General features: G+C 57.2%; 1 protein-coding gene across 1 annotated transcript in view; it reads right to left on the bottom strand.

Annotated features, from left to right (window-relative positions):
- The window catches only part of QSOX2 (quiescin sulfhydryl oxidase 2), a gene marked incomplete at both ends in the record, with an annotated part of 28299 nt that extends 7846 nt beyond the window's left edge, over nucleotides 1-20453 (bottom strand). The window contains 8 exons of the mRNA XM_080708676.1: nucleotides 1797-1926; nucleotides 2267-2401; nucleotides 3863-4008; nucleotides 6172-6262; nucleotides 6475-6580; nucleotides 7557-7605; nucleotides 10226-10326; nucleotides 20144-20453. Coding sequence (XP_080564802.1) covers nucleotides 1797-1926; nucleotides 2267-2401; nucleotides 3863-4008; nucleotides 6172-6262; nucleotides 6475-6580; nucleotides 7557-7605; nucleotides 10226-10326; nucleotides 20144-20453 — 1068 coding nt within the window. The remainder of the gene's footprint in view (nucleotides 1-1796; nucleotides 1927-2266; nucleotides 2402-3862; nucleotides 4009-6171; nucleotides 6263-6474; nucleotides 6581-7556; nucleotides 7606-10225; nucleotides 10327-20143) is intronic.
- Nucleotides 20454-21556: the final 1103 nt, after the last annotated feature.

Genomic DNA, 21556 nt, shown 5'->3' with positions numbered 1-21556 from the left:
CAGAAAGAAGCCCCCTGAGGAGAGCTGGCTGCCAAGCACTGGCGTGCACAGGTTGGCAGGCAGCTTCCTTACAGGAACAATCCTGCTAGAGGTCAGCTCTGAATGGAGAAATGGGGTAAAACCTTTCCTAACAGTTTTTGCTTATTCATCTGAAATATATGACTCGTTATTCCTTTATATTTTTTTTGGTACTGGGGGTATAACCCAGAGGCTTTTTATCCCCAGGCTATACTCCCAGAACTATTTTACGCTTTATTTGGAAACAGGGTCTCACTAAGTTGCCGAGAGCCTCACTCGGTAGCTGAGGCTGGCTCCGAACCTGTGCAATCCTCCTGTCTCAGCCTCCCAAGCGCTGGGATTATAAGTGCGCCAGCACACTGGCTCATTATTCCTTTAAACGTGAATTCTATTTCCTGCGGCGTGTGTGTGCGTGTGCGTGTGTGTGTGTCTGTGTACTGGGGTTGAACCCAGAGGCATCCTACCTCTGAACTACACCTCCAACCCTTCTCTAGGCTGAGTCTCACTAAGTTGCCAAGGTTGATCTTAACAGTGACCCTCCTCTGTCAGGCTCCAAGGACTGGGATTACAGGCATGCGCCACCATGCTTGGCTTATTTCCTCTGTGTGTGTGTGTGTGTGTTGTGATACTGGGGATGGAACCCAGGGACATTCTATCTCCGAGCTACACCCCCAGACCTATATTTTATACATTATTTTGAAACAGGTCTCAGTGAGTTGCAGAGGGCCTAAGTAGCTGAGGATGTCCACGAACCACGATCCTCCTGTCTCAGCCTCCCAAATTCTGGGATTACAAGCGTGTGCCACCACACCCGGCTATTTCCTTTGGTTTTTAAAAAAAAAAACATACCATAAATGTAAAGCCTGACCATCTAAAGGATGAGACACAATCACTCTACTGTGGCCCTCGCATCTGGCAAGGTAACAAGTGATCTGGGTGCAGGTCACACCTGCGACCTGCAGCAGGTGGAGGGTCGGCCAGGGCTGTGGCCGAGACCACGAGACCAGGGCTCAGGCCGCCCCTGGACAGCCGCCCCGAGGGGACCATACAGCACAGCTGTTCAACCGCAGCTAAGAGTCCTCGGGAGAAACCTACTCTGACGCCTGGCATGCTGGGTAACTTGGAGTCCGCCTACCCCAAGCAGGGCCAGGGTGGCGGCCTGGCTCCAGGTGCCCCTGCGCCCTACAGGGCTCTGAGCGCTTCCTGAGGTGCTGGGCACCCTTCGGCCAGGCCCTGCTTGGCCCCAGCCCAAGCTCTGCTCTCTGAGGTGGGCCCCCCTGAGAGAAGGGCGTGAACCCAGCCTGCGGCCTCCCCTCACCCCACAGTGGTCTACTCCTGGGGCACTCCACTTCCAGGAGACCACAGGCCCTGCAGCCATGTCCCTGGCTGCTCCTCTCTGGCTCAGCCCTCACCACGCAGGGCCTGGCTGTGGGCTGCTTCTCCCCTCCCCGGTGGCCCCGCAGAGGTTTCAGACACCAGGTCTGGCTAGCGAGGCAGTGTCAAGTGCGAAGCCTGGGACCCCTCCCGGAACCTGGCCTCAGGGCAGTGTCCTCCGGCCCACATCCAGTCCACTCCCCACTTCTGCCTGGCTCTTCACCATCCACCCCCGCAGAGCCCGAGGGAGCCCTCAGCTCACACGCAGCCCCACTGCCCAAGCAGGAGTCCGGGAACGGAAATGCAGGCCTAGGACCCGGAAAGGCCAGTCGCTGACTCGGGTCAGCTATCCCACACTGGCCGACAAGCGTCCTAAGGGCCGCTCTGCAGAGCCCACCCCGCACCTTGGCGACGACGATCACGAAGTCCCTAAACGTCTTCAGCTCGGCTCCGGTCAGGGACTTGTGGACCGCCAGCTCCACCCTGAACAGGTAGTGCAGCCCCGACTCCAGGTCTGCCGTGTGCAGCTTCGCCCTGAAATTGAGACGGGAGTGGGACCACTACCACCACCTTCGTCTTTTGCCTTTCTGTGGCCCTGGGGGTTGAACCCAGGGGTGTTCTACATCTGAGTTATACCCCAGCTCTATTTTCTTTTTCATTTTTAAAAGTCTTGCTAAGTTACCATACGCTGCAGGCCTCGTACCTGCGATCCTCCTGTGAGTCCCTCCCAGGTTCTGGATTGCAGTGTGTGCCACCACACCCACCTGCCCCTTCTCATGCAACTCCCTTTCTCACGCCTGCCTGGGCCCAGGTCCCAGCATCCCCTGCGCAAGGCGCTGCAGGCCCTCGCATGGCTCCTAACAGGAATACTTGCCTGTCGAAGTCTCTCCAAACCACGACCTCCGAATTCTCCTCTTTGCTGGGCTTTTCAGGCAAGGAAAGCGACTTTTTCCTCACGTCTGGTAATGACTTCAAGTAAGAGGTGAAAAAAGAGCGGAGAGGCTTTGCGCTGTGAGGAGGGAGAAGAGGTGGTGCCACATGGCAGCCGTGGCCCGCTCGCAGGCAGGAGCACCCCACCCCCGCGTGGAGGAAGGCGCCGGCCTCCCGCCCAGGTTGTGCTGGGCACACCTGAGCTGGCCCCGGGCTGCCTCCACCAGGGAGGATAAGGCAGAACACCAAATCCGCAGATAATCGCCGAGGTACAACTGCAGCAAACGCCACGCAGCACGCGTGCTTGGTGGCCCCAGAGACGTCTGTAAAGCTGCCTTGAGCATCTACCAAGGGGCTTCATCCCGACAGGGGCTGCTGGCGTGCCCGCGGTCTGCAGCTGGGCAGCATCTGGAAGCAGGCCTTCGGGCACGCCAGGCCTGGCGCACTCCTGGGCTATGGCAGATGCCAGGCAGAGCACTTCCTGCAGCTCAGGATTCATGACAGGTGGCCAGAGCCGCTGGCACTTCCTGCGACCTGCAGCTGCGCTCTGTGTAAAGTGCCAACGTGACCTGGTGAGCAGGAGCTACACTCATGCCTTTCTCCATTCTAGTGGTTCTGGGGGATAAATCCAGGGGTGCTCTGCCACCGGGCTGCAGCCCGGCCCTTCGTGACTGAGGACTGAATCCAAGGCCATTCTACTCTGGGCTACACCCCCAGCCCTATTTTTATTTTGAAACAGGCTCTCACTGGGTTGATGAGAGTCTCACTTCTTGCTGAGGCTATCCTCAAACCTAGGATCCTCCTGTCTCAGCCTCCCAAGTACTGAAATTACAAGAGTGCACCACCATGCCTGGCTCCCTTTTATTTTTAATTCTGAGACAAGGTCTCCACTAAGTACCACGCGCAGGCCTCCACTTGGGATCCTCCTGTCTCACCTCCCAAGTGCTGAGGCCGCGGTGTGTACCACTGGGCCGGCTCGCAGGGTACTTCTGCCGCTTCTAAGCGCCTGTCTTTGGAACCACGTGGCATTGTCAGAGCAGCCCTGCCAGGGCAGGCGGCCTTGGCCCTCAATGCTGGGAACCCCCAGTAAATCTTCCCTTCTGTGGGTCTCAGGTGCCCCTGAGGAGCTGCGGCAGACGCCGCTGTCCCCCAGCCTCCGCCCCGTGAGGCGGGGAATGTGCCGCCTTCTTGTAGTGGTGTTCCTGGCCCACGGGGTCCCTGGACGTGCTGACCCCCCAACAACTACTGGCCAAACGGGGCTAAGCCAGCCTGTGCTGGAGCGCCATGGGGCCCCGGGCCGGGGCGGGCACAGCCGGGGCAGGCCGTGCAGCCTCGGGACGCCATACGCTTCCGCACTGTTCTGTGTCCAGCTCCGTCCAGCCCCTCTCAGCCTGGAGGTGGCGGCTCTGGGCTCACTGGCAGTGACACACAGAGAAGGCCAGCAGGAGAGGCGGTGGGGACTCTGAGCACTGCCAGCAGGTCCCGGCACGCGGCCTCCACCCACCAAACCCCAGTGTCCTCACGCCAGGCCCGCACTTACATGTTCACAACCCCGTGGGACCCGTCGGGGTACATCAAGTAACAGGAAGGGACTGAGGAAATGCCCAGTTTCTCTAGAAACGCTCTGTCCCCGTCCAAAGCCCGCTTCACCACGATGTTTTCGTAGGGAATCAAGTCCAAAATCACCTGTGTGACGAGAAGGCCACGTCACTCTCCGGGGCTGGCTGCCTTCTCGGAGCGCATCACGGTGCACGGGCCCGCCGCCTCAGAGACCTTCACCCACGCGTGGCTGCAGCGGCAGGCGCCCCAGCGCCGTGGGCTCTGTCCACACGCACCAGGCAATGGGCCTGACCTCCCCCTGCCCCACGTCTACACCGGCACCGAGGTGCACGGCACAGAGATGTGCGTGGCGGGGGCGAGTCTGTCCCTCCATGAGCAACACCATCGCCTGCATGTTACGGCAGCTCAGCAAGACACCTGCAGAAACTACCGTCTTATTTAGCGACTTTCCTGACCAGTCAAAGAAACATGTGCTCTAGAACTTGGCTTTTTATTGGGAGGAGTGCTGGGCTTGAACCCAGGGGTGCCCTACCCCTGAGCTACACCCCCAGCCTTTTCTTTTTATTTTTGCGGTACTGGGGATGGAACCCAGGGGCACTCTGCCTCTGGGCTACACCCTCAGCCCTATTTTTTATTCTTTATTTTGAAACAGGGTCTCACTGAGTTGCAGAGGGCCTCGCTAAGTTGCTGAGGCTGTCCGCGAACCGCGATCCTCCTCTCCCCGCCTCCCAAGCGCTGGGGTTTTAGGAAACCACAAGACCTGGCTTCACTTTACCTCCTTTCTCTTTCCAGTACTGGAGTGAACTCAGGGCGCTCCAACACAGAGGGGTTTGCTTTGGTTTGGTTTTTTTGCGGGTCTGGGGATGGAACCCAGGGGCATTCGACCTCTGCCCTATTTTTTATTCTTTGCTTTGAAACAGGGTCTCACTAAGTTCCGGAGTGCCTCACTAAGTAGCTGAGGCTGTCCGTAAACCCAAATGCGGGGATTACAAGTGTGTGCCACCATGCCCGACTCTAACACTTGGTTTTATGCCCAGCCCCCTCTTTTTTTCTGCAGTACTGGGGATTGAACCATTCTACCTCTAAGCTATACCCCCACATCTATCTTTTATTCTTGATTTTGAAATAAAGATGTGGGCGTCTGTGTCTGGAGGCTGGCAGTGCCCCACCCCACCGTGTGCCTGTCCATCTCTGCCTGCGGCAGCAGGGCTTGATGGCGGAGGGACCACAGGAGTGGTGTCTGGGACCTCAAAGGCCCTGCGTGCACCTGCTGCAAAGCCTGTTTCTCTCCGTCCTCTCAGCCATCAGCAACACCAGTGACTTTCTGGGAGGGATGCAGGCTACACACTGTGTTCTTCCCAGGCGGACACCTGAGCACGTCTGCCTGTGATGAGGGGTGCCCCGCCTTGGGGGCCGAGCCTGGCTACGCCCAAGGTGCTAAGATGGGGAGACTGCGCCGGACAGGAAGAACGACCCACACCCACACCCCTCAAGAGGAGCGCTTGCTTCTGGCCCACAGTGGGCTGGAATGGGGCCTCGCCTGAGAACCAGAGACCCGAGGGCGCGGAGCAGCAGGGAGAGGACTCCAGGAGAACGACCCTCCGGCTGCTCCTCGGCCCCCACCCAGAATGCCGGCCAGCCTGGGTGAGGCGGCAAGTCTCCACCCAACCTGGCACGGGGCAGTGGCACCAGGAGGGTGACCGGGCAGAACGGGGCGTGCCACACGGCCTCCTCTGCATCTCCCAAGGGCACGGCAGGGGCAGGGCGGGTCCCTCTGCCTCCTAGTTCTGCCAGATGACAGAGCTGCCTGTCAAGCCGTGGGAAGGAGGCGCCTGGCTCAGCGCTGAGGCCCACAGGGGTCAGGAGACTCCTGTCTCCAAGGCACCTTCGGTACTAACCAGTCAGTTGCCCAGGTGCTGGTCCCATGGGTTTATCACTTGGCCAAAGGTAAAAGCTTTGTAGCAAAACATATGACATCAAAATATAATGAAAGAAACAGGTTTTAAAGAATTCTGATTGTGACAAAAATGTGGCAAGTTCAGAAAATAGCAACAAAAAGCTCTTGGTAATAATGCACAAGAAGGAGAGGCTGCAGGAAGACACGGAGCTTGGCGCTCTGCAGCCAGCCCCTTCACTGCATTCCTTTCTACACATCAGTCACTCAGCTGAAGAATAGAGTGTGACTCCAACAAGCAGTGAGAATTCAACCCGAGTGCAACCGGCAACCCTGGAGTGGGCGATGCCGCCCAGGCATCCGGAAGCCCAGCCCGGCCGCGCCAGATGCAGTACCTCTCGTCCAACGTAGGAAGTGTTGCTTTCAAACACAACGGCCACGTACGGGCCGCCACGGCTGCCGACGAGGGAGAGGATGTCACCCGGCCTTTGGGAGAAAACGCAGGCTTCAGTGCTCCATGACAGCCCGCACGCGTGACGTGTACACACACTGACATTTCACAGATCGCCTTCGACCCGGAACGTGCAAACTGTTTTGTTTCGGGTGCTGGGGACTGAATCGGGGTCTCGTGCTTGCTGAACACGTGCTCTAAACCGAGCTCCACCCCGAGCCCGCGCCCCGTTAACAGAGCTACTCACTGAAGAGGGTCCAGAGGCGGGCAGGCAGGAGGCCGCGTGCCTTCTGTGTGGTTCTGCAGGAAGTCAATCATCGTCTGCCGGACCGTCCGCAGCTCTCTGTCAGGTCCTGCCAGGAGCACCCCCATCACAGCCTGTCTGTGTGGCGCCTCTGTCCCAGAGCAGCCCGCCCAGCCAGGGCCCGAGGACGGCGTGGCTGGTGGCAGCATCACGGCAGCCCTGGGGGTGCACGGATGCAGGGACTGGCATGGTGTAGACGGCATGGTGTAGACGGCAGTGGATCCACACGAGTGAGTGCAATGGCCAGGAGACGCGTGGCCACAGTGACAGCCACACGGGAGCCCCGATCCCGAGTCCACCCACACCAAGTTGGCACAGGTGTCTCCTGGCCGCCCAGCTCGCTCGTGAAGCCCACCGGCCATGTGCATACCACTCCTGGTGCGCTTCTCCAGACACTTTTCAATAAAAATTCACTTTAAATAAAGTTTCACAGCATGCTGGGCGTGGTGGCACACGCTTGTAATCCCTGCGCTTGGGAGGCATAGACAGGAGGATCACGCAGGTTCAAAGCCAGCCGTGCTGACTTAAGAGACCCTGTTTCCAAATAAAAAACTATAAAATAGGTCTGGGAGTGTAGCCCGAGATAGAAGGGCTTCCAGGAACCCCAGAACCACCACCAAAAAAAACCACAAAAGGTTTACAGCTGGGCATGGTGGTGCACCTGTACTGCCAGCACTTGGGAGGCTGAGACAGGAGGACGGCAGGTTCAAAGCCAGCTTCAGCAACTCAGAGCAAGCCTGTTTCTAAACAAAGTGTAAAAAGGACTAGAGGAGTTGCTCAGAGGTAGAACACCCCTGGTTCAATCCCCAGCACCACCTCCTCCAGAAATTTCATGACATTTCCCCAAAAAACAAAGCACAAAAGAAAGAAATCTCGCAGAAACTATTAAGGTGTGAACTGTTGACAGAACGAGCATGGCGCCGGTGAGGTGCAGAGGTGGGCGGAGGTGCCTGCCGCGCACTCCGAAGGAAGCCAGTGTGCTCAACAGCTCCGAGGGGCGAGGAGAACGCGGCCGGAGCCCTTACCTTTAAAGGTTTCTCCAGTTGTAAACTCCTTTGTGAACGCTTTAAAATACTAGAGGAAGAACACACAACACATAAGAAAGGGCCTGGGGGGGCCCCGACACTTCAACTCATAAGCAGCATGGCCCGCGCCCTCAAAGGGGGCTTTGGTCAAGGCACTCCAGGGAACGGCGTGGGCAGGACGAGTCAAGCCCCGCCTCTGCACACAGTGCCGGCATTCTGCTGCTTACGCCTCTGACCCAACAGGTCTGGAAGCAGGAGAGCCAGCAGACTGTCTCCTCACGGAGACACTCCCCTGGAGGCCTGCAGCAGCTGTGCGCCTGAACCCGCAGCTGGAGCACGCAAGAGCGACGGCGGGGCTGCGGCCAGGGGCTGAGAAGATGCCAGGGGCCCTTAGACCATACTGAGGACGTGCTTCCTCAAAGACATAGCAAGCCGGCGTGATGGGCACGCTTGTCACCCCCGCGCTCGGAGGGCGGAGACAGGAGGATCGCGCAGGTTCGAAGCCAGCCGCGCTGGCGTAAGAGACCCTGCTTCAAAAATATAAAATAGGTCTGGGAGTGTAGCCCGGAGGTAGTAAAGCTTCCAGGAACCCCAGTACCACCAAAAAAAAAAAAAAAAAAAAGACACAGCAAACATAGTGAAAAGATAGCATCTCCTGTGCCTGGGTGCCAATCTACAGCACCATAAAAACAAATAAGTAAAAAAGGCTAGGAGCCGGGCGTGGTGGCGCACGCTTGTCATCCCAACGTGGGGAGGCGGAGACAGGAGGGTCGCAGTTCACAGCCAGACTCAGCTACTTAGTGAGACCCTTTGCAACTCAGTGAAACCCTGTTTCAAAATAAAGAATAAAAAATAGGGGGTGTAGCTCGGAGGTCTAATACCCCTGGGTTCCATCCCCAGACCCGCAAAAAAAAAAAAAAAAAAAAAAAAAGGCTCGGGATGTTAGCCAGTGGTACGGTGGCTCAGTCTGTAACTGGGTGGAGACATCCAATACTCACAACTGAAAAAATGATTAGTACTGAGAAATCAGCAAGAAAAACACAAACGGACAGGCGGCACAAGCAGATGTCTCCACGCACGCAGCCACACACGGCACGCGCACACACCAGCCAGGGAAACACAGCGCAGTGCTCCACTGTGCCCACCATGGGTCCTGAGGGTGAGCACAGAGCAGGGTGGGTCTGCCCATGCGTCCCAGGCCCCCAGACGGAACGCTGCACCGCGGCGAGGACACTCACAGCAGGGCCGCGTGAAGCAGCAAAAGCCCCCAGAGCCCAAGTGCCCAGCAGTGAGGGTTAGCACCTCACAACATGACACACTGGGCAGAGAAGTCCAGGGAGTCAAAGCGACACCAGCGCCGCAGGTAAGCCCTGGCATCACCACAGAGCAAAAGGAAAAAGGCCCAAGCAGGCGTGGTGGCACATGCCTCTAACCCCAGATATACAGGACTGCAAGTCAAGTCCAGCCTGGACAACTTAGTGAGATCTGTCTCAAAATAAAAATGTGGGCTGGGGGAGTAGCTCATGGGCGCAGCACGTGCCTGGCCACTGCAAGGCCCCTGGATTGTAGCCCCAGTACTGCAAAAAATAATAATAAAATAATAATAATAATAATAATGCTTTTTAGCCAGGTGCAACGGTAATGCCTGTGATCAGTACTTGGGAGGTTGACAAAGAAGAATCATGGGTTCAGGAACTCAGTGGGACCCTATTTAAAAATTTAAAAATAGCCAGGCGTGGTGGTGTATGCTTGTAATCCCGCGCTTGGGAGGTGGAGACAGGAGGATCGCGCAGGTTTGAAGTCAGCCGCGCTGGCTTAAGAGACCCTGTTTCCATATAAAAAATATAAAATGGGTCTGGGAGTGTAGCCCGGAGGTAGAAGGGTTCCATTCCCAGTACCACCATAAATAAATAAATAAATAAATAAATAAATAAATAAATAAATAAATAGGCTAGAGGTAATAGCTCAAGGGTGGAATACCCCTGGGTTCAATCTTCAGCACCAAAAGAAAAAAAGAGAGAAGTTTACACACAACACAACAGAGCCTGTAAATCAGTTAAAAGAAAAACAAAACAGGATGCACCTTGCTGTGGACATCGAGCCAGAACACGAATGCAAGAGAAGGAGCGCAGGGCCCACGCGGGCTCGCCATCCTGGGAGCGGGCGCCAGTCGCCATGCGAGGGCCCCAGGGCCTCCGGGCGGGGACACAGGCTCTAGAAACGATGCCCACGGGCGCTACGTGCTCTTGGAGAGGTCTTCACTGCAACACACTCGCGTGCGGCACACATCCCTGCACACGTGTGCTGTGCCGTGTGCCATGCAGAGCCCTTCAACAGGGGTGGGCTGCTCTGCCCCCTAGTGGGAGAGACAGGCACACACTGCCTGCAGGGGCAGGGAGGCTGGACCGAAGGAGGCGCCTGCAACCCGAGGAGGGGCCTGAAGCACTGGCAGTGGGATGGGGAGGGGAGTCACACCCCACCACAGGCCTCAGGGCCCAACAGAGCGGAACAGAAATGGCACCTTGGGAACATATTCTTACTGCGTCTCAAGATGCAAGACAGATACTGAGTGTAGGAGCCGCACAGGAGGTGAATTCAACTTCGGCCCCTCATGAAAAAAGGTGGCCAGACCCCAGATGACCCCGCCGCCCCGCCGCCCCGCCACTTACCCGGAAGGTGGGGTAGAAGTGGACGTCATAGGTGCGACACACGTCCTGGTTCTTTTCATCGGCGCAGTCCAGAGCAGCAACCCGGATGGCACTGGCCCAGTCTGAAAGCAGGAGCGTCGTCACCTTCAGCACCTCGCAACCAGCCCGCCAGGGCAGCACCCACAGGAACCGGTGGCTGCGAGGGAGCCCCCGGCCTCCCTTCAGGCTGCCAATGCAGCCCTGTGTTCAGCTGGGAAAGGAAGTAATGCTCGTGCGTTTGCCTGCGTGTGTGCGTGCATGTGTGTAGGCGTGTGCCTGTGCGTGCGTGTGTATGCGCGTGTGCGTGTGTATGCGTGCCTGCATGTGTGTGGTTACTGTTGCTGGAGGCTGAAGCCAGGTGCTCTACCACGGAGCAACACCCGCAGCCCAGGGAACAACACCGTTTCAACCCAGGCTGCACTTGTCCTCTGCTGCTGTGCGTGCAGTCACCCCGCAGCCCCGGCCTCGGCTTCCTGACTCGACGACGCCCCGACACACAGAAGCTCAGAGAGCGGGGCAGCTGCTGGAGACCAGCAGGCGGCCTCTGCCAGACACAGGGTGGGCGTGTGCAGGTCCATCAGGCGCAGGGGCTCCCTTGGGGAGAGCAGGTGCTGTAGCCAGGGTGGTGGCGCACACCTGCAATCCCAGGACCTGGGAGGCTGAGACAGGAGGATTGCAGGTTCAAAGCCAGCCTCGGTAACTTAGCAAGACCCTGTTTCAAAATAAAAAATAAAATCGGGCTGAGGGTATAGTTCACAGGTAGAATGACCCAGGGTTTAATCCCCAGTACAAAAAAGAGGATGCACACACACACGCACACGTGTGGGTGCAGGCGCTGAGCGTATACTGCAATCCTATCCTTCCCGTCAGGAGCGTGGCCTGCACACGCACTCGTAGAGCAACTTCTAATACCATCCCGCATGCCCCCCCACGGCTCGGGATGCTTCCGCCCCCACTGGCGGTAGAAAAGCACAACAGTGATTCGTGCTTTCTCCTATCTTCAAAGTTTCCAGCAGGCGTGGTGGCCCACGCTTATAATCCCGGTGCTCGGGAGGCTGAGACAGGAGGATCATGGGTTCACGGCCAATCTCAGCTACTTAGTGAGACCCTGATTCAAAATAAAGAATAAAATACAGGGCTGGGGTGTAGCCCAGAGGCAGAATGCCCTGGGTTCAGCACCCAACAAATGAAACAGATAAAAATATAACCACCCCTCCTCCACCTCAGGAACAATCAGCTCATGCAACTCTGGTTTCTTCCAAATCTCCAGCTATTTCTAGAACCATCCGGAAGCGGATCTCCAGCGTGACACTGGCATACATCTCCCACACATTTTTTAAATTTTCTATTGGTGCATTACATCCCCACACATTTCCAATGCAAGGCCTCAGACTGCGCAGAAGCACAAGCCTGCGGTCCCAATACTTGGGAAGTGGAGACAGGAAGGTCCCGGGTTTGAGGCCAGACTCAGCAACCTAGTGAAACCCTGTTTCAGAATAAAAAAATAAATAAAAAAAGAAAGCTGGGTGTGCACACCTGTAAACCCAGTACTTGGGAGGCTGAGACGGAGATCGAAGGTTTGGTTGGGGGTACAGCTCACAGGTAGATGACCCCTGGACTCCAACCCTAGCACCACAAAATAAATAAATAAATAAATAAATAACTTTTTAAGGGCTGGGGGTGTAACTTTGAGGTAGAATACCCTCCAGTTCAATCCCCAGTACCAAAAAAAAAAAAAAAGGAAAAAAAGGGCTTCTTCCCAACACAACAACTGCCAATATCCCGAGAGACCCTACACACTGGTCACTGCAGTGACTGCCCACTCAGGACTAAAACCTTCTGCTGGCTCCTCTGTCTAAAGTGTTGGAGTCAGGATCCAACGAGGCCATCAGGCCACAGCAGGCTGTGTCCATCACCGCCACCCGCACCTGCTGAGGGTCACACACTCATCCTGCGCCTCCACCCTGACCCCGCTGAGAGCGCTCCAGTGTCCAGGTGTGGGGACACGTGGCCTGGCCACCTGTGTGCTCACTGATCACGACCCAAGCACATTATTCATCAGAGCCACAGCCCAGAGGAAGCCTCACACCTCCGTCCTCCTCACAGAGGGCTGGGACCTGTCCCTAGAGAAGGCCACCTCCTGGCCACAAAGGGAAGAGCTGGCCCTCCTTCACAAGATCGAGGGTCCCGCACCCCAGGGGCCCTGAGCACTTCTTTTCTTTTTTTGCCCTGTGGTACCAGGGACCAAACCCAGGGGTGTTCTACCTCTGAGCTGCACTTCTAGCCCTTTTACTTTTTATTTTGAAACAGGGTCTCACTGAGCCTCTACCCGAGGCTCCTGAGTGCTAGGATTACACGTGTGTGCCACCACACCCAGTGGTGAGCACTTCTCGTGCCCTTTCTCTGGGATGTTAACAAGACAACACAGATGCATGCCCCTGGCCTGCAGGAGTCCTGGCCAGGCCTGGACCATGGGTGCTGACACTCGCCCAGTGACCTTGGCAGGGTCACCAGCACAGCAGAGCCCCCATGCTGTGGGAGGTAGGAGTGTGGGGCCCAGTTGCCCTGTCCGGGGACAGGCCCGAGACGTGACAGGGTTCAGGTGTCCTGCACCATCTCGCTGGGTGGGCGCTCCGAGCAGCTGGTCACTGCTATTGACAGGTCCTGCTGGCTAAAGCTGGCTGAGGCCATACTGGACACACTTGGACAGGAGGGAGTTCATCTATCAGCACCCACGGGGGCAGCTGACACTTATCACACCTGCTTACAATCCAGCCCTCTCCCTCTCCCATGAAAAGTCAACAACAATGATACAACCTTCACAAACGGTGCCCCACGGCAGGCAGCCCCACGTACACTCTGAACGACACCAGCACGTGTCCCGAGGCACCCGCGGTGCAGGGACAGGAGATCACAGGTCACCTCTCCCTGGAGTCTCAGATTGCAGAGCGAGGAAGGACAGTTAATGCTCTCATCCACTTAGTGCGGCAGATGGCAGGGAACACGGGGGCAGACCGCGCTCCAGGCCACGCACCTCGCTTCTGCTGCTGCCCTCACAGGCCCACAGCCCCACACAGCTCCCTCTGCTTCCCATTCCATACTCTATAGAAGCACCCTCCCAGCCAGGCGAGGTGGCGCACGCCTGCAATCTCAGTGCTTGAGAGGCTGAGGCAGGAGGATGGCAGGTTGGAGGACGGCCTCAGCAAGTAGTGAGACTCTCACTAACCTAGTGAGACCCTGTTTCAAAACAAAAACTAAAATCAATCTGGGGGTTGTAGCTTGGAGACAGAACGTCCCTGGGTTCAATCTCCAGTAAAACACTCACACTCACGCACCTCCTGCCCATAAGAACTGAAATTGAGTCCGCTCTACAGACAAATGACAACACAATCACGGCTGCGTGGAGCAACCAACCAGGAACCGGGAAGAGGAGAAAGGAAGGGCATCCCAGGATGCTCCGAGACACGCTTTGAGGGCAGAATTCGCTCCTGTTTTCTTCCAGATTTTTCTTAAGCGTGTGTTACTCATAAACAAACGTTCTCACATCCATCCCACTGTCCTGGCACCCAGGAGACCTGCGCACGGCGGCTCTGCGGGCCACTGGCTCTGTTCTTCTCCGGGGCTGTCTGCCTGGAGTCCCGCAGGACCCAGCAAAGCACAGACAGCATCCTGAGGCCCACAGCACGGCGGTGCTGCAGGACACAGACCTGGGTGGGCAGCGAGGGTCTGCAGTGAGCTCCGATGCCGCCCATACTGCCGCAGCGTGGCGGCCACCCCACACAACTGCGGACGCCTGGACGGCGGTCCCGGGTGCTGATTCTGCACGCCACCTCGTCAGAGGCTTGCAACTGCTCCGGTTTCCTACACCCCCACTGCATCCATTCCATCTCCCGCAGGCCCCAGACACACACGGCTCACCTGGGAGTCTCCCTATGGAGCTCAATCCAGCCAGGCACTGGGGACGCTGCAGGGTCAAGACACGCCCTGGAGCCAGGCTGATTGCTCCACCTGCCGGCCTGCCCCTGCTGGGCCCCGAGAAGCTGGGTGCCTCGGCTGCCCCATCTGTAAGGTGGAGCTGCTAAGAGGCACACACTGGCACAGGAGGGAGGCGGGCACGTGCCCACGAGTGATGCGCACACAGCCCGGTGCTGGCCAGCTGCAGGATGCAATGCCACACGAAGCCGGGAAGGCCACACTCACAGGAGTGAGCGCTGCCCCGAGGACGGTAACAGGGATGCTGCTTGACCCCAGGGGACGGTGCTAGCGGCCATGCTAGACACAGCTGGACGGGAGGCAGCTCATCCAGACAGCACCCACTACGGCCCACCAGTCTTGCGATTCGGCAGCTGACATATATCACACCTGCTTACAATGCATCCACTGACAACTGGCTGGAGCCCAAGGTAGGAGAAGAGAGACATCTTAAGGTGAGAGATCGGCACGGCATGGCGGGAGGGAAGGTGGCCCCGGTGCGCCTGCAGAGGCAGGGCCTGGGGCTGGCCACACTCTGGGTCTCTTTTCCAAGTTCTAACTATTATTTCCTTAACAGCAGAGGAAACTAGCAAGGGGGAACCTGGCCAGGGCAGGAAGCGTGAGCCAGGCCCCGGGCCCCACTCAAACGGGCCGCTTGGCTCCTGTGAGGGTGTCCACTTCCCCGGCCTTGCGCTGGGTGAGTCCTGGCCCAACCTCTTTATATGAGCTAAAAACACAATTCCACCTGGAGGATGAAGCCGGGCTGCTCTGTCCCCGGGAACCCGGGCAACCTCAGGCCGCCCGCCTCCTCTGGGGTGACCTAGGAGATGTGTGGCCCTCCCCAGAGTGCCTCACCCTCTCAGCATCTGTTATCCCCCCGGGGATTCCAGATGGTAGCCAGAGACGCTGCACAAAAGCAGCTCTGCCATGCAAAGCGCTCCTGTGGCTCGGCCACTCAGGAACAAGGGACCCAGCTCGAGGCCTCAAGCCCAGCCCAACCCAGCAGGAAGCTCCCCGTGCCACTCGGAGCTGGGGCCCCGTGGCACTGTCATGTCCTCCCCTCATTGCAAGCCTTTGCCCACCGGCCCTGCATACCCAGTGTCCTTTCAGCCTCCCATTGTGGCCGCTTCTGCTCGGCAGCCCCTCCCTCTGGGGACAGATGCCTGCCTGCCTCCCTCTGGGAGGCCCTGCCAGCAATGTTCACTGCTGTTGCTGTGCCCGGAACCGTCTGCGCGTACTCACCAGGTGCCTGAATTCCCAGTGCCTCAGGGCCACAGCACATACACTGAGAGGACATTCCAGTCCCACCGGGGCAGAGCTGCCTGCGATTCCCGGGAATGAGGCCCCAGCAGAGCCACGCCCAGAGAGGTGCTGCACTGGAGGCAGCCCGAGCCCGCAGATGGATGGCATTCAGGGCAGCACAAGAGACAGGGCCTATTTACAGAGCGCAGGACACTCACGGCGTGGAGTCGGAGTGGGTGTGCACCTTCTCCAACCAGCCTCCTCTGCCTCTGCACTGTCCAGGCGGGACACAGGTGAGAATGCTGAAATTGGCCGCAGAGCGCCTGCTTTACAATAAGGCTGCCACCCCACCCCGCAGCTCCAACACTCCCAAAGGGAAGGGGGCCCAACCACCCCAACGTCTTCCACTGGTGAGCCTGGGCCTCCGTAATACATCTTAAGAATGCCTGTGAAGCCGGGCGTAGTGGGCACGCTTGTAATCCCAGCATTCGGGAGGCTGAGACCAGAGGATCACGGTTCGCGGACAGCCTCAACTACTTAGTGAGGCCCTCCGCAACTCAGTGAGACTCTGTTTCAAAACAAAGAATAAAAAATTGGGCAGAGGGTGGAGCTCGGAAGTCAACTGCCCCTGGGTTCCATTTCCAGACCCGCAAAAAAAAAAAAAAAAAAAAAAAAAGAAATTGCCTGTGAAATAACTCCATTTCTATATTTAGTACACAAAAATTCACTGCAGGTTTCCCTGCTGAGTGGCCCTCTGAACCCAACAGGACTAAGCTCCAGGTAGTTGAGATGATCATGAATCAACCTCCAAAGTTTGAGTGAAGGTGACTGGGGCTGTGTCTGAGGTACAGTGCTCTATCTCAGCTTCTTCACCCCTGGAAACATCAAGGCAAAGCCAGGCCTCCAGGTGTGCTCCAGACCCAGAGAATGCGGGGCGCAGGCCCTCAGCAAACCCGAAGTCCTGGGTGAGCGCCAACCTCATGCCACAGGTGTGCGTGCCACGGGCCTAGGCAGAAGCCAGGCCGCCAGCAGAGACCAGCATGACGCCTGCCAGGTGCCGAGAGCACGTAGAACTCCCAGGCAGCCCTTCCTGCCTCAGCGGAGGGCAGCCTGGGTCCACATGAACTCCAGCACGTGAGGTCACACGCTGCTGAGCCAGGCCCCTAGCCCTCTACGGTCTCCGCATTCCCCGCATTTGGCCCAGTTTTGTTAAACAACACTGGAGCCAGTTTCAAACCTGTAACCTCAGTACTTGGGAGGCTCAGACAGGACTGTAGGCTCAAGGTCAGCCTCAGCCACTCAACAAAACCCTATTTCAAAATAAAAAATAAAGCCAGGCATGGTGAGGCAAAACGCTTATAATCCCGGTACTTGGGAGGCTGAGATAGGAGGATTGTGCAGGTTTGGAGTCAGCCTCAGCTACTTAGTGAGGCCCTCCACAACTTAGTGAGACCTTATTTCAAAATAAGAATTAAAAATAAGGCTCAGAGGTAGAATGCCCCTGGGTTCAATCCCCAGCATCACAATATAGATAGATAGAGAGACAGGGTGAGGGGGGGGGGGCCTCAGAGGTTTAAACACACACACACACACACACACACACACACACACACACTAGATATGGCCCCAGAGTTCAAGGGTGCTGAGGGTGGTATTTGCAGGCCCTGTTAAAGCTCTCCCTACATGGAAACAAGAAATGGTGTGCTTTGAAGAGTGATTCAGTCCCACCCCAGAGTCCCCTGGCTGTCAATTCTCATGGCTCTCTCCCGGGCTCACAGAGAAGGCACCTCCAGCAGCTGGCTCTGCCTTCCTCCCCACCCTCTCCTGCTCCTCCTGAGTCTAGGTGAGCTGAGGCCTAGGGGGCCAGGCACTGTCACACCCGGAGCCACCTGTGTCTCTATCTCCAGAGGCCTTCTCCACCTCTTCCCATGGGCAGGGAACAGCCCCGAGGGCATGCAGTGGCCTAATTCATCTCCAAGGAGCCTCTGCCCTAGTCAAGTAGCCAAGAAATCCAGCCGCAGGGGCAGGAGCAGCGTGCGGGAGGAAGGCAGTAGGACATGGTCGCCATCTGGCAGCAGCGACACAGCAGCCTCTCCACCCACAGGCCGCACGGCGCATGGCCAGCTACCTGCCCGGCACTCCACTCACTTCCACGAGTGACACGGTCTCACTCAGACCCAGGTGCCCATGCCCCCTGCAGGCCCTCGAGAACGTGATGCCCTGCTCCCCACAGAGTAAAGGAGACGGAGAACAGACCCAACAGCCACACAGTGCCTGTGGGCACGCGCCCATCTTACGACATCTCAGAGAGACAGCCTGGTGCGTCAACTTCCATCAGAACCAAGGTGACCATGACAGCATGGGCTACGTGGTTTTCAGGAACAGAGCAGGTTTTGGTTTGCAAAGTACTTAGAAGTGACGGCCTAAGCCGGGTCTACATAAACACTAGAATGACCTTTGGCTCCACCAAACAGCGACCTTTTGTTTGTTAAGCCATTTCCTTCTAAGAAAAAATAATTATTTCCAAACTTGAAAAAGCCAGCTGAAAATCTAAAGAAAGTTCAACCTAAGTCCTTGAAGAAAAAAAGGAGCCCCTAAGCTGCGTGGAGAGCTGGGGGCCCATCCTCGGTGGCTCACAGCCTGCCCCATGGCTCCCCCGTTAGGGAGCAGCGGGGAGGAGACAGGCGAGTGCGGACCCACTCCCAGCTCAGGCTTCTCGCTGGGAGCAGAGCCTGCAGGAGACGCACCTGCGCACCCGAAGGGATCCAGACGAGCCCACCCACAGGTGGCTGATCAAGATGAACACACATTGCTGAGGGCGAAGGACGCCCTCTTCCCCAAGCCCAGGGCACTGGGGGGAGACCGCAGGGACAGCAGCACCACGCAGAAGCCCTTCTGGGTGAGGGCATGGGCAGTGCCTGCCCACGTTCCGCAGCGTGGGATGCAATTAGGTACACAAAGATCCTGAGATCACTCACACAGGAGGCGGGTGGAGTGGATGGCCTCCTTGCTGAAGAAGTCTGGTGCAAGCCTCCCAGCGTGGAGGACACGGAGGGACAGCGCGCGTGCCGTCCCATCTCTGGCCATGAGCCCTTCCCTGCAGGTGCTTTGCAGGTCAATGTCCCTTAGCACAGCGATCTTCCTTCTACTCCAGGGCTTGTGCTAACAGGATGCTGGGCTCCACCCAGCAGGCTGGGCTGGGGCTGACGACAGCTGTCCCCAGACAACTCTGCTTCGGGCCCTAGAACAAGTTCTGGGGCCCTGAGTGGGACACTCTGGTGCCGAAAGACCTTGCTGCCAGTTTGCTTCTCGCACCCTCTGCTTCAGCCCTCCTCTGAAGGCTTCCTCTCCCCTCCTGCCCCTGCCAGGTCAGGCCACAGCAGTCTTGGCTTTCAGCCATACCTCAATTCAGTCTTGGGCCCCCTCCTCCTGCCCTGGCTTGGCAGACGACCAGCCCTTTTAAGGCAAACTTATTTACTTAAGTTAATCATACCATTAGGTATGGATTGGACTGTCTCACTTTCAGAAGTAACCTTCCTCCCAAGTTACAGGGACATCCTTCAGAGTTCTACTACACACTAGTTCTACAACAGAACAGCTTGCAGTATGTGAATCCGGTTAATGACTTTACTATTTCGAATACTAAACTGAAAGCAGTAAAAACCAATATACACAACAAAGATGGCAAAAGTCTTGCCGGGGATACCTGCGTTTCCATTTAAATATGTTTCTGCCACTCAGTAAGAACGAGAACCAAAACTCCTCTATATTACTGAATTTTTCCCCCCAAAAGCAAAGTGTAAAAAAAAAAAAGGAACTCACTCCTTTTCTGACCCTTCTGCCAGTCTCTAGTTCTGCCTACTACGGACTTAAGAAAGCTTGAGACTCAGGAGAACAAACCCAGTAGAACCACAGCACCTCGACACAGAAATAAGAGCAGGATACATCTGAGAGAGTCATTTACACCTGAGTGCCTGCAGGAAAAAAAAGTTTCCTTATAAACGTTTGAATGTGAGAAAAAGACAGCAGCGTTAGAAATAAGACCCAAAAACAAAGGTGCAGGAAGGAAGAGTAACAATTTGTTGAGGCCCTTGCCCAGGGAACTCTGTAATTAGAGGTGAGCAGCACAGTAGCGAGTGAGGGCTGCCAAACCTCAGCCTTGCTGGGGTGCGGCTCCTGCCACTTCCACTCCGGCGGCGGCGTACAGAGGGCCAGCTTGCCGCAGAGGGCGGGCGCCCTGCCTCAACTCCAGCACCTCCGGCTGTGAAGAACGCGGGGCCCGAGCAATGCTTCGCAGCGCTCGGTGCTAAACGGGAAGGTGTGGGAATGCTATCAGGAGCTTGGTGAATGGCAGATTTCTCAAAAGCTTGGGTCTGCGAACCAGGAACCTACTGAGACGCCCTGTGGGTCTCCTTTCCCTCTCCCCGGGTATTTAGGTTCCTAAGTAACTGGGCTTACTTGGACAGCCTGCATATGGCCAGCCACCCAAACCAGGAAGAGGATGGGGAAGATTCGAGGGGAACGATGGGTGGCCAGGGGTCGGGGTAAAAATGGGGGAATCCTCAAAGAACGAGGACGCTGCGAGATGGAATCACCGGGACTGGAGGGGTCGGGACACCGCCGGGAGAAGATGCGGCGGGGCCCTCGAGGGCCGCCCGTCCCCGGGCGCGTCCGCGGGCCCCTCACCTCGCACGTCCCCGGCCAGCGCCCGCCAGGTGGGCGCGTAGCCGATGCAGTGTCCGCACCACGAGGAGTAGAACTGCACGAGCCACGCGGCCGAGCTGTTGGCCGTGGCGTCGCGCACGCTGCCGCTGTCCAGCACCCACACGGCGTCCTCGCCCGCGCGGTACAGCCGCGCCGCGCCGCCCGCCCTCGGCCCCGCCGCCGCCGCCGCCAGCAGCACGAGCAGCCGCGGGAGCCGCGCGGCCCGAGGCCGGGGCGGGCGCCGCCCTCCCGCAGCCCCGCCGCGCGCCGCCGCCGCCCCGGCCGCCGCCATGTTGGGAGTGCCGCGGCGCGCCGACCTTTCACCCTGGCAACCGCGTCACGTGGCCGCGCGCGCTCGCCCCGCCCCCGGCGCGCGGCTCCCTCGGGCCCCGCCCCGCCCTGGCCCCGCCCCTCCGCGCAGGCGCTCCGCCTCCGCGGACCCGGACCTGAGCCCGGCTGGCCGGACTTAGCCAATGGGAACGCGCCGCGCCGGGTTCCTGTGCATCTCAGATCAAATCGAGTTGGGTCTTTCAGTCTGAATGCAGATTTAGCGAGACATTTTTGGCACCGGGAATTGAGTCCCCGGGAGTTCTGCCTCTGAGCGACACCCCCCTAACCCTGTTTTGTTTCATATTTTGAAACAGGTGCTCGCTAAATTGCAGAATCTGGCCTCGAACCTGTGATCCTCCTGCCTCAGCCCCCCTGTACTGGGATTACAGTCGTGTGCCAACGCACCCGGCTTAAACAGATGCTCTTCCAAAAGATTCGGTTTGAGATACAAGTAATCCCTTGTCCTGGATTTTATTGGCAACCCGCCTGGGGCCTCAGCAGGTCTGTGACCTCAACGCTGACTTTGGAATCTTAGAAAATGTAGTAGCAGAACCTCCAAGCGAAGTCAGATGGCCACCTGCTGCATTTTAGGGTGCAGGAGCAGACCTCCTGTATTGGGTTCACTCATTTCTCTGAAAATCTAGGAAATAAAAGTCCGTGTGACATTTTTACATCACTAGACAGGAGACCTGGTTTTTTTTATTATTGCATTTGGTAATTTTTACAAGCACCAAGCTTCTCTGGCCCAAACAGATAAGGATGCAGATGGGGAGCTGATCTGAAAGGGGCATGGGGCCTGGGTGCAAGGGGCATGCGTAGGCCTGAGGTCAAAGGGTAGCTCTCCCTTGCTAGTGGGTAGTTGACTTTTACATCCCAAGGTAGAATGCTGGGAACTTAAAACACATTTTTCCAGTGCAATTGTCTATCTGCTGTGTGGTCCTATACAGCTTTTTGTTTGAGGAAAGGGTTTTGCTGATGTCGAAGGTTAGGGCACTATGGAAGATGATTCAGACCATCTTCCTCTCCGACATGTCCCCCTTCGCCCGTTCACTAGATTTCCTTCTA

This window comes from Muscardinus avellanarius, assembly GCF_963383645.1.
Source record: "Muscardinus avellanarius genome assembly, chromosome: 13".
In the NCBI taxonomy this organism is placed as follows: domain Eukaryota; kingdom Metazoa; phylum Chordata; class Mammalia; order Rodentia; family Gliridae; genus Muscardinus; species Muscardinus avellanarius.
Note: the sequence above shows the minus strand (reverse complement) of the source record. Positions and strands in the feature narration are given on the sequence as shown.